The 12,728-nt window shown below is 41.0% G+C and overlaps 1 protein-coding gene and 1 long non-coding RNA gene across 6 annotated transcripts in view; one reads left to right on the forward strand and one right to left on the reverse strand.

Moving 5' to 3' along the window:
• The window catches only part of LOC127054470 (uncharacterized), an 82,588-nt gene that overhangs the window by 23,575 nt on the left and 46,285 nt on the right, over positions 1-12,728 (reverse strand). Inside the window, exon 2 of the long non-coding RNA XR_007775257.1 lies at positions 5,210-8,457. This is a non-coding gene — a long non-coding RNA (uncharacterized LOC127054470). The remainder of the gene's footprint in view (positions 1-5,209; positions 8,458-12,728) is intronic.
• The window catches only part of LOC127054460 (pulmonary surfactant-associated protein D-like), a 66,743-nt gene that overhangs the window by 4,644 nt on the left and 49,371 nt on the right, over positions 1-12,728 (forward strand). For 2 of the 5 annotated variants that reach the window (XM_050960670.1, XM_050960668.1), the window contains exons 5-8: positions 381-497; positions 1,937-2,053; positions 3,793-3,876; positions 10,349-12,351. The exons of 1 other annotated variant lie outside the window; for it this stretch is intronic. In XM_050960670.1, the coding sequence (XP_050816627.1) occupies positions 381-497; positions 1,937-2,053; positions 3,793-3,876; positions 10,349-10,725 (695 nt within the window). In that variant the 3' untranslated portion in view covers positions 10,726-12,351. Of the gene's footprint in view, positions 1-380; positions 498-1,936; positions 2,054-3,792; positions 3,877-10,348; positions 12,352-12,728 lie in introns of those variants that run through there. 2 more of the 5 variants (XM_050960672.1, XM_050960669.1) reach the window with 2 other exon arrangements.

Raw genomic sequence — 12,728 nt, forward strand, 5'->3', positions numbered from 1 at the left:
AATGGTGCTGCACAGTATTCAGAAATAGATCGTTGTGGGTTGTTGTGCAGTTGGACATGTGCAATTTTCTTTAACTTTCTCTAATTTCTATACGGTGTGGGAATTATAAAGTTGCAATTGAATCATCTAGCTGTGATGGGATAGTTTGATGACTGTGAACCAAAAAGCAGTAGGAATTTTCCCTCTGATATTTATAATCTGTTATATGATGGTGCTAGATTTCAAAATCCACACACTCCTCAAGTCTCCCTGTGCATTCACTATCATCAAGTAACCGGCAAAGCCCAGTATGATTCCCACCAGCAGACTCACTGTAATAAAAAGCACCTGATAATAAAATTGCTGAACTTGTACATCTCATTCCCTTCATCACTCCCTAGGCCTGCCAGGAACTACAGGTTCGCAGGGCAAGCCAGGAATTGCAGGCTCCCCTGGGCCAAAAGGGGACAAGGGTTCAGTAGGTGAAAAGGGAGCAAAAGGAGACAAAGGAGACAGAGGTAAGTGATGTAGACAGGCTTGAATTCTGCACTGCAAAGATTGCTTCCAATTTAACAATTTCTCTGCTGCTGCAAATTGCCACTGCTCTGTTGCCTCCATTTACACTGGCCAAGAACTTGTCCCGTAGACTTAGGAGATAGTGACGGACACAAGTTGAAAGGGTTCAAGATTCCATTTAGTTAAATACAAAGCCAAAGGCTGTACACTTATCTGAAGCATAACCAAATCCCCTTTGCCCTAGAAATCAGGACTCAGCTCTTGGAAATACAGCCTCTCTAATGAAATTTATGGGAATTCTTAGTTCTAACCGATTGAAAACTACTGAGTGAATAGCTTGCTTTTTTTCCAGAATTTCAGTATTTCCATGTGTAACCATTGCCAGTTAGGGCTTAACTACACAGGGAAATTGGCCGGCATAATAATAGTGGAATAGATATATAGCACTGTAGCTTTATTGGTCAATTTCCGTGTGTAGACAAGCCTTTAGTGTAGTTAGGAGTACAAAAATAAGCATTCCTAGAAAGTTAAACTAACTTTCTTGACAGTAAACAAATCCTTAATTTAAGTTCAAATGAGGACATATCTTATCTAAACTAGTTTCATCACTCCACAGTACATGATTTGCTAAATCTTAGAACTTCTATTTGTATTTACCTGCAATCGCTACATGATGTCAGAATTATTTATGTATAAATAAAATTGCCTTATCTTTCGTAAGAGAATCTAGTATTCCTAAATAATCTGATATTCATCATTTAGACTTCATGGGAATTAGATGGTGGAGTTACAGCTACCATTATTAGATGCACTCTTCACGTTTCTCTGTGCAGTTGTTGCTCAGGCAGAGTATCATCAAGCAAATGGCAAAGAGCATATATGTCACTACTATAATTATCCTAAATAGTGATATAGTGCTTTGCATTTTCAAAGTGCTTTACAAATATGAATCACTTCTGAAGGTGTGTGATTATCCATATTTTACAAATGAAGAAACTGGGGCAAAACCTGTGGAAGTTATAATTTGTCCAAGATTAGCAGCAAGTTTCCATTAGAGCTTTTATTAGAACGCAGGGATCCCTGGATCTCAGCCTCGTGTTCAAATAAAAATATGTAAGAGCGTATTATCCATGTATTAGAGCGGTGTACTGTGTGTCAGGACACCTGGGTTCTATACCTAGCCCTGCTACTGTTTTGCTAAGGGACCTTGGCCAATAAGGTTGACCTCTCTGGGTCTCAGTTACTTCATTTGCAAAATGGGCATACTACACTTCGTTCAAAGACAGCATCAAGGCTAAATTGATTGTTTTTTGGTAAAATATTAAGAGATTTTTAGAGGAAAGACAGAGTGTAAATGCCCATTATTTTATATATGAAATTAGAAAAGTACTTGCAGATTAACTTGTTGTTTTTGTATCTGTTTCACTTGCTCTAACAACAGGGTTACAAGGAAACTCAGGTTTACAGGGCCCCAAAGGGCAAATTGGCTCTCCTGGGCTAAAAGGTGATAAAGGTTCAGTAGGTGAAAAAGGAACAAAGGGAGACAGTGGACTGTCAGGTAAGTAAAGCAATGGGGTTTGTTTGTTTGCTGGGGAAGGGATTTAAGGGTTTTCTCTGTTGGTGTGTGCTAATGAATTTTGGACTACTTTCTGCCCCACACGACAACTGGGCTCAAGTAAGCCCTGCTAGGGAAAATATGTGTGAGGAGAGATTCTCTCTCTCCCAATGTATATTCAATTTATATGTGCATAATTTACATTATGTAAAACTGGTTCTCCTGCAAAATGCAAGATGTTACCCTAACATAAAGATCAAAATATCACTATGAAAAATAAGATTAATCAGTAGTATTTTAGAAATTATATAGCAGCCGTCTGTTTCATGGATAGAAACCTGGTCCCACTGAATCCGATGACAAAACTCCTATTTAGAAAACTCCTAACATAATGGAGCCAAGAGTTCAAATTATAAAAATCACGGAGTAGTAAACCCATTCTAGAAATTACAAAATCTTCCTATGTATGATGAATTTATACTTTCAAAAATAATTTTAAAAATTACTGCTTCCTTTCTGGCTCTTTTCTGACTGAGGCAAAATGCCCTGAAGTTCTCATGAGGACTCCAGTATATTTGTGGATATAGCTCACTGTAGAATATTTTAATCCCTATATTGAAGGGGGAGGGACAAGGAGCTTCTAATTTTAGAACAGATGATAAAACACTTTCCTAGAGCTTAACTATCCATTATTTTCTACCCCTCTAACACAGACATTAACCCAAGGGCGGATGTTGGATATCACTTTTGGTAGCTTGCTAAAATGAGATCATGCTGAGAATAATGAAAGAATCGAAATATTGCACTATCCTAGGATGCAGATTGTCTGTTACAGAGTGTTTGCATGTGTGTATGTATATTATCTAGATAAACAGATTGAAATCTAGATAATACCTCATATGTAGATGAAGTAAAACCAGCATGTCCAAGCTCGTAACAATTTGTGAACCAGTCCCTAGGGTGCCATTTAGAAGTGCCCCTCACCCCACCCATCTACAACTTCAAAACACCCTCCTCCAACTCCACCTAATTGTTTACAGAATGTAAAATGACACATCTCAGTGATATAATAGCAGTGGGAAAAGCATTTTTAGCATTATGTAACCCACAAAGACCAGTTTGGACATTCAGGGCATGTCTACACTTACCAGCAGATCGGTACTGCTGCAAGAATCGATGCACTGAGTGTCAATGTAGCGGGTCTGGTGAAGACATGCTAAATCGATAGGAGAGCACTCTCCCATCAATTTTTGTACTTCACTTCCCTGAGAAGCGTGAGGGAAGTCGACGGGAGACACTCTCCCATCGACACAATGCTGTGTAGCCACCACGGTAAGTGGATCTAACTACATCGACTTCAGTTACATTATTCACGTAACTGAAGTTGCATAAGTTAGATCCATTTACTGCCCTCTGAAAGTGATATATCTACAGACTTAGCTCACCAAGCACTATCTGTGTGGATAGTGTAATGATGTTTCATCCAGGCTTCTCCTTAAAGAGAAGGAGTAAGTAGAACTGATGCAATCTTTCCTTCAGGTTATGGATAGAAACATCCACACATCCTGTGTAATTCTTATCATAGAAAAAAGCTAGGCAATCCAGGTTTAAATCTATGACCTGGACATATAGCGGTTAAGATCATAACCAAGACATCTAGAATAGAAACTACAGGCTGCTGTTATTTGTCTGTATTGCTTATTTATTTTAACATTAAGATTAATGGAACTTTCTTGATTCAGAGATCAATCTCCTTAAAAGACAAGTAAGTACTTTGGAAGGGCAGCTGAGAGCTCTGCAAAGCAGCTTCTCCAAATACAAACAAGGTAAGATGATGCTGTAGTAGGATGGTGCCTTTCAACACAATTTTAGCTCTGATCTCTTTTAAGCCTTCTGGTTTATAGTCTGATGCATTAAACAGTGGTTTTGTTCATTTTCATTATTAATGAATTATACAATGCCTCAGACTTATGTGATGCTTTATAAAATATAGAGCAGAGCACATTCTCTGCCCCAAAGACAATACAAAGGCCCAATCCAATGAGAGATGAATTCTCTGGAGTGATCCCAAGTACCATCAGATCTCACTGAATCCAGTTACAGACACTGAGCATATCTCAGTAAGAACTGGTCTCCTCACAAGATCAGGCCCTACGTGGAAAAGGGCTGTTCTTTGCATAAAAGTTGTGCCACTTTAATTAAACTGGATTTGACTTAGTTAAACTGGTGAAAACTCCTATGTGAACACTCTCAAATTGATTATATACTGGATTATATCAATTTAAGCTTAAATCCTCAAGGAATCAAATAGAGCTGACTAAGCCAGCTTTAAATCAAATGAAGAGTGTCTACACAGGGCTTTGTGCTCATTTAACTAAACTGGTTTAAAAGTACACCTTTAGTTAAACTGGCGCATCTTTGTATATAGGCCAGGCCTACTGCCAAGGTAATTAATAGAGTTGGTCAGTAATATTCCAGTGAAACCTTCTTTTATTGGACTTTGCTCATTCATTGAAATCAAAAACTTTTTACTTTTCAGTGAAGTTCTGATAGAACCAAACCTGCTCAGTTTCCAGCCAGCTCACCCACCTGGCTCCTCAGCAACCCTTATGGTGGAGTCACAGGGAGTCGGGAGCTTGGAAGCCCTTGGAGTCCTGACTGCCAAGCTCATGGCTCCTTGGCAGCTTGGATTCCCATGGTTGGCTGCCCTGGAGCTGTGGAGTGTAGGGCTTCCTGCCTCCACAGCTCAGGGGCAGCCTGTCAGGATGACTACCTCCTGAGCCTAGACTCCATTCCCTTTTGGGGAGAACTTGGAAATGTTGAGGTTTTGTTCTGAATCAGAGTGAAGCCAACATTTAAAATAATGAAACCCTCTGGGAAACCTTTCTCTGTCCAGCTCTAGTAATTAACTCCAAAAACTAGAATCCTGTGCAAATCATGTGTTTGCTAATTGTATCCACCAGTGTGTGTTTGGCTAGCCTGAGACCCTTTAAACCAGTAATTTCTTTTTGAATGTTGAACTATGTGTAGTTCACACCTCAGATGTGCATCATGTGCCTGAGACCTGAAAATCTTGTCAGAAATGCCTGTTGAACTGTGTCTGTGCTCTGGAGATCCTCGGGCTCCATACCAAGACTGTAAGGAACAATTCAGACTGACCTGCCTCTCCAGTTCTTTCTCACCACTGCATGGCCAAAGTTGGAGTCCTCTGTGTCTGATGATATCTTTGCACAGTCTGTAAATATAATTGTACATAGTTGTTAGTCTGGCATTTTTCGTAGTCTCTTTATAGTTAGCGTAGATTAGTTTTCCCTGTCTTGGGGACCCTTCCTGTTTCTCCCCCTCGGGAGAAGGGCCGTGCCTAGAGTTCTGGAGTTCAACAAGTTTGTAACCTGTGTGTTCTCCTTCTTGATGAGCACCAGTGCTGCCTTGACTCATAGATAGGGCCCTACAAAATTCATGGTCCATTTTGGTCAATTTCACAGTCATAGCTTTTAAAAAATCATAGATTTCATGATTTCAGGTATTTAAATCTAAAATTTCAAGGTGTTGTAATTGTCTGGGTCCTGACTCAAAAAGGAGTTGTGGGAGGGGTCACAAGGTTATTGTAGCGGGGGGGTGCGGTACTGCTACCCTTACTTCTGCACTGCTTCAGGTGGTAGCACTGTCTTCAGAACTGGGCAGCTGAAGAGCAGCGGCTGCTGGCTGGGAGCCCATCTCTGAAGGCAGAGTCACCAACAGTGGCAGCAGCCCAGAAATAAGAATGGCAGTGTATGGTATTGCCACTCTTCTGCGCTGCTGCCTGCAGAGCTGGGTACCCAGTCAGCAACGGTCATTCTCCAACCACCCAGCTCTGCAGGCAGCAGCACAGAAGCAAGGGTGACGTGGTATGGTATTGCCATCCTTATTTCTGTGCTGCTGCGGGCCGGGCGCTGCCTTCAGAGCTGGGCGCCCGGCCACCAGCCACCACTCTCTAACCACCCAGCTCTGAAGGCAGCGCAGAAGTAAGAGTGGCAATCCCACAGCCCTCCCCCCCGACATTAACCTTGTCACACATACCCCACAACTCCATTTTGGGTTAGAATCCCCAATTTGAGAAATGCTGGTCTTCCATGTGAAATGTCTATAGTATATGGTAGAAGTATAGTATACGGTAAAAGCACACAAAACACCAGATTTCATGAGGCGGAGATTTCACAGTCTGTGCTGCATTTTTCGTGACTGTGAATTTGGTAGGATGCTACTCATAGACTTTAAGGCCAGAAGGGATCATCAGGATCATCTAGTCTGATCTCCTGCACATTGCAGGCCATGGAAACTCACCCATTCTTGAAATAGACCTCTAACATCTGGCTGAGTTACTGAAGTCCTCAAATCATGATTTAAAGACTTCAAGTTACAGAGAATCCACTACTTACTCTAGTTTAAACCTATAAGTGATCTGTGCCCTAGGCTGCAGAGGAAGGGGAAAAACCCCAGGGTCTCTGCCAATCTGACCCGGGGGAAAATTCCTTTCCAATCTCAAATATGGCAATCAGTTAGATCCACTGAGCCAGACACCTTGGAAGGAATTCTCTGTAGCTACTCAGAACCTTCCCCTTCTAGTGTCCCATCACCGTCCACTGAAGATATTTTCTGCTAGCAGTCGCAGATCGGCTATATGCCATTATAGGCAGTCTCAGCATACCATCCCCTCCATAAACTTTTCAAGCTCAGTTTTGAATCAGTTAGTTTTTTCGGCTCCACTGATCCCCTTGGAAGGCTGTTCCAGAACTTCTCTTCTCTGATGCTTAGAAACCTTTGTCTAATTTCAAGCCTTACCTTGTTGATGGCCAGTTTATACCCATTTGTTCTTGTGTCCACATTGGCGCTTATCTTAAATAACTCCTCTCATTCCCTGGTATTTATCCCTCTGATGTATTTATAGAGCACCATTATATGTCCCCTCAGCCATTGTTTGGTCTGGCTAAACAAGCCAAACTCATTGATTCTCCTCTCCTAAGGAAGATTTTCCATTCATCTGATCGTCCAACTAACCTGTCTTTGCACCTTTCCCAGTATGAATTCATCTTTCTTAACCATTTGGAGACCAGATGAGGTTTCACCAATGCCTTGTATAAGGGTACTAATACTTGCCTGTCCCTACTGGAAATACCTTGCCTGATGCATCCTAGAACTGCATTAGCCTTTTTCAAGGCTGCATCACATTGGCAGCTCATACTACCTTAGGGAGACTCATCGCCACCAAGTGCAGCATCCACAGCTCCTTCCCTCCCTGAACTTGAGATAGATGAGAGTTTTTACTGAGGAAGTGCCTCATGGAGAAAGTCATGAGACCCTAGTCAGAGAGATGCCCATCCCCCTAGTACGTTGGTCTCAGTCCACGAGCAGTTCCTCTCTAATCATGAGCTCCAGAATCTAGGGCCCCATTATCTAGGGCCTTTCATGAGAATAAGGGGCACTCTCACTAACACTGGACCAGATCTCCTTCCAGATCTTGTCCCACAGGAAGAAATCCCTACCCTGACTCCTTCTAAATCAGGTTAGTCCTTGTACTCAGGTCCTAAAGTCTTAGGCCCATCTAAACCTGCTGACCAAAAGGATAAGACATGCATAAGCAAGGATCTGTCTGTACCAACTTGAGCTCTGACTAATAAGCTGCAAGATCGGCACCTGCTGGCACCCAACTGGCCCAGGCATTTCTGGTTTCTGGACCTCTAACAAATGTCAGTCCATACTTTCATTAGCATTCAGCCCTTCCAAGATCTGATAACTCAGGAGAATGATGGGATCAGCCATCCCAGCTTGGCCTCCCTTCACCTCATGGCCTGGTATTTGTATAGGTGCCGGACCTAAAGCATTGTTCTTCGGAGGCTTTTCAAACTGTTCTTAATCACAATTGATAAGACTCCATCAAAAATGTTCTCTAGCTAAATGGAGGCATTTCTCTACCTTGGCACAACAAAACTAGTTGTGGCCAGAGACAGTAGGTGTTCCTGCTTTTTTAACTACCTCCTCACTCTCAAGACATCGGATTTTTTCCATTAGCTATCTGCGAGCCCACCTAGCAGCAGTAAATATCTTCCATCCTTGGGGAGAGAGCTACTCTGTTTTTACTCACCCAATAATAACTAGATTCCTGAAGAGTCTCACTAGGACCTTCTGAGGTAGTGAATCTGACACCACTATGATACTTCAATCTTGTACTCTCAGTACTTATCAGGTCACCCTTGAATGACTGACCAAATGATCAGTGTGTTCCACTACCTGCCCTCTTTCCCCTCTCCTTTGGATCATGACTGGATTCTCAGTAGAGGAGAAAGCAGAGAAGCAATCAGTCCACACCTCCGCTTAAACCCTTGTTACTGAATACAATGAATTCCAGGGCACAATGGTACCAACGGACACTTCTTGAAAGATTTTTCCAGTCTCAGATTCAAGGTGCACATGCGTACCCATGTGTGGAATACAGATAGGGACTGCACCTCTTGAAGAACGTCCAGCTACAGGTAGGTAATCTCCATTTCTGAAACAGAAATCCATGCAGCAGCTGCTGCTGGTTTGTAGAGAATTGACTCGTCACATGGTGCTGGCTCCTCCCTTTTATTTCCAGCTGCTAAATCACATTCAGAACAGTAAAATAGGCATAAAACACTTGCCTAATGTTAACAATTGCTGTAACTGATGCAGGGATTTTATGCAGTCACATAGGAGCAGAGGAGGCCCATGTGACTGATAATGGCAGGGAGGAGGTGTGAGCCATTACAAATGGGAGAATCAGTGTCCACAAGATAACGTCGGTACTAACATCTGGCCTACCCAGCAAAAAATATTTGAGAAATAAACAAAAAAGCTGTCCTCTGGGATTCACAGGGGTGTGGGGAGATTATTAAAAGAGCTGTGAGATAACATTTGTCTGGAAAATTAAATCAATGCATTATGGCATTAGGACTTCTTTGTTACCTGTGCATTTTCAGTCCTTTCACCAATGAATGCAAAGTTTGTGGGTTGTCATGGTGGAAGGGGAGTTTGGCATCATGTGGTACTGTCCTGAAGTGATATTAATTTGTGATAATGCCATTCTAGCAGCAAGAGCAATCAAGATGTTACATTTAATAAATGAAAGCTGAATGTCAGCACACTTTCCAAGGCAAATTATAGCAATCTGATATTCTAATATGCGCCTTAGGCTTGATTTAGACTGGTGCCTTAGGCTTGATTTAGATTGCTGCCTAAGACTGTGCATCTTCAAGTGCATACAAACCCTCACAAAGCACCGCTAGCCCAGATGTCTATGTACTTTCAGCTCTGCAAGAAGATGCTAAATTACAGGCTTTAAAAGTTTTCAATGCTTTCTTCCTGTCTTCTGAAGAGCTACTGAGACAGCAATATGCTCCCCAATTTGTATGCATTGACTCTAAGAACTGCACTTATCATGCTGACTTACTTTTTTGTATGGTCTTTTAATGTAGGATGAGCTCCTAGCTAGATGTGACTAGTTAAAAATATAGCCAGCGTATTTAACAGATGCTCTTAATATATCTTGTAATAAACACATCCCAGGATAGTGATGAGGAAACCTCCAAAGGTTCAGAGTTCAATTTGGATAAACACTTAAAACCTGAATGTGTAGCCAAACATCTCAAGTCTGCAAAAGCTGGATTGGAAATCTCACCAGAGCAGGCTTTGAGCCATGCTGGTGCTAGTAAACCAGGTCAAATTTTTGTCCTGTCTGGAAATACTGTGAGAATAATTTTTCATTGTCACATTTTAGTATTTCCAATGTTGGAAACATAAAGACATCAGGGTAGGATGCTGAAATATTCAGATGTTAATCAGATACTAAGTGGGAGAATGTCAGGGAGAGATGGGTGGGTGGAGGTGTTCTGGTTATAATACACAGTGAGCTGTGCTGGAAAAAGAGATTGGGATTTGCAGCAAGCTCTAAAGATCAGAACAGATAGAAGCTAATTCAAGCCAAGAGGTGAGGAGTGAATTCCAAAATCTTCAGCCTCTCACAGAAAATGCCTCTCTTTGAATATTTCAGTGGTTCTAGGATCGGGACCTTAGGGACAAAATCTGTGGAATTGGGGTTGGGATGAAAGGGGGTTTAGTCTGTAATTTAGCATGTAGCAATAAGGATCACCATACTTTAGTATGGTTCAGCTGCTGCTAAGTGATATAACTCCACCGAATTGACTTTAACTGATTTCTGCAACCTGGCTCCATAAATCTGTTGACTTCACAAAATCATATTTAGCTAGAGGTCTAATGTGGAGATATCTCTTTGTTTTCTAGTTATAATGTTCCCGAATGGCAGAATTGTTGGTGAAAAGATATTCATGACCAGTGGCTATGAAGGCAACTTTGACAATCTGAAACAAAGGTGTTCCCAAGCTGGAGGCCAGCTTGCTTCTCCTCGGAATGCTGCCGAGAATGCTGCCATCCAGCAGATAGTTGTTTTGTACAACAAATCAGTGTTTCTTGGGATAAATGATATTCAGACAGAGGGTCGTTTCAAGTATCTAAATGGAGAAAACATTGTGTATTCCAACTGGCAAACAAGGGAACCAAATAATGACAGAGGTATTGAGGACTGTGTAGAAGTCTATTCAAGCGGAAAGTGGAATGACAAATCCTGTGGAGAGAAACGGCTAATAGTGTGTGAATTTTAAACTACCTGTCATATTGCCTTTGCTTCACTCGATGGCAGTGACACATGATGTAGTATGTTAGAATCAAATATTTATCATTTTTAAAGTGGCTTTTCAGGAATATAGGATATCAAAGTTTAAAACAAAATCACCAGATTCTGCTTGTTGTGCTAAACAATGTTAGTTCAATAGAAAGTAGTTTTCCTTCATGTACTGAGTCTGATATCCAAATAAGTAGATGCAACCGCATGCAGAAGGATACATTGATGGATTAGTCTCCTAGGAAATACAAGACAGATTTGACATTGTTCTGATTGGCCACAAGAGGTCACCTGTATGGCTAACGAACATGCTTGGCAGTGCATTCTCTTGCTTGGTTAACATTTATTATTTATTTTTCTATTGCTGTACTCCAGAGACACTCCATTCTAGGTTAGAGTTCAATTGTGCAAGAAGCTGTACAAACACAAGGAAGACATACCCCCAAAGAGCTTATATTTGACTTTAAGAAGTATTCTGTGCTTCTCTACTTGGAATTATTTCAGAATATATTTGTGTTAAAACACGGATCTGTTTGTTGAAATGTTTAGTGACCTGAGAGGAATATAAGCCACCGCATTTTTTTACTGTTGTTCGTTGCTTGATTTTTTTGCCGGTGAACTATTGTAAGCACTGTATTTTCAGGTGTGAAAGGTTTACATGGAATTAGGTGACAGACTGATGAATTTCCCCAAACAGTCTCAGATCACAACGATCTTCATTAAAATCCATTTCATTAAAAACAAAGAAATTCTTCTCAAAACAAAATTAATGATATGAAAGGAGAAAGGTGCTTAAATGAACCCATTACTGTAGTAGTTGAGCCCCAATAACCTCTGTCCTGTCTGAGATATTCCCTTTCATATTTTCATAAGACTCTTCCTTTTCCCAGTACAGACAGACTGGATTGCCTTCTGCTGCCCCAACACCCAACTGTACATCAAATTCTGCTTTTGCACATTTGAAGAGGACCATGCTTCTCAAATTTATGTTGCAATAGAAAAAGATGCACCTAGAATTCAGCTGACTTAATAGGTATAAATAGCTCATGACGTCTCAGGCCAAATTAAGACTCCATGAATGTCTTTTCTGGCTAATGTGGTTAGTCTGAAGTCAGAGTCAGTATCTCACGGAATCCTAAACTTAGAGATAACATCTATGTTTCCCTATAGTTCCCTCTATATAAAATAGAAATTCTTGACAGATGAAGCTGCATTTGTCACAATTATACTTAGTAGAAAGATTTTTTTAAAAATCTAAACATTTCAAATTAAAAGAAAGAGATGAACAGTTATATAGAGCATATAGTCTATCCTGAGCTTTTAGGCTAAGCATGTACCTGTACCACATCAGTAACTTGTCGGATAGGGAGCTGCATATGATGATTACTTAGAGCAGGGGTAGGCAACCTATGGCACGGGTGCTCTGCATTTTAATTTAATTTTAAATGAAGCTTCTTAAACATTTTATAAACCTGATTTACTTTACATACAACAATAGTTTAATTATATATTATAGACTTATAGAAAGAGACCTAAAAACGTTAAAATGTATTACTGGCACGCGAAACCTTAAATCAGAGTAAATAAATGAAGACTCGGCACACCATTTCTGAAAGGTTGCCAACCCCTGACTTAGAGTACACTGTCTAAGATATATCCTTCCACCTTCACTGTAATTTCTGAGGCAGGTCCTACCAGGTCTTTAGGCAGCTGCTTTTCTGGGGTAGTCATTGCTTCAGATAGATTAAACTTGCAGGAGTAGTTCTTCAGTCAGTACGCAGTACATTCCTTCATTGGTCTCCTCTGGTGTTTCCTCGATTCATTCTACATTGCAGGAGCTTTCAAATGAAGTCTCTTGTGTTCCTGAGTTGAGGACATCTTCTAATGTTATGCCCAGTTTCCCCACATTTCAAATACATCAGAGGATTGTTGCCCCCCATAGGAGGTGATCTTCTCTGCCTTTCTGGGGCATAGCTACATGAT

The sequence above is a fragment of the Gopherus flavomarginatus genome, chromosome 6 (genome assembly GCF_025201925.1).
Source record: "Gopherus flavomarginatus isolate rGopFla2 chromosome 6, rGopFla2.mat.asm, whole genome shotgun sequence".
Lineage (NCBI taxonomy): Eukaryota > Metazoa > Chordata > Testudines > Testudinidae > Gopherus > Gopherus flavomarginatus.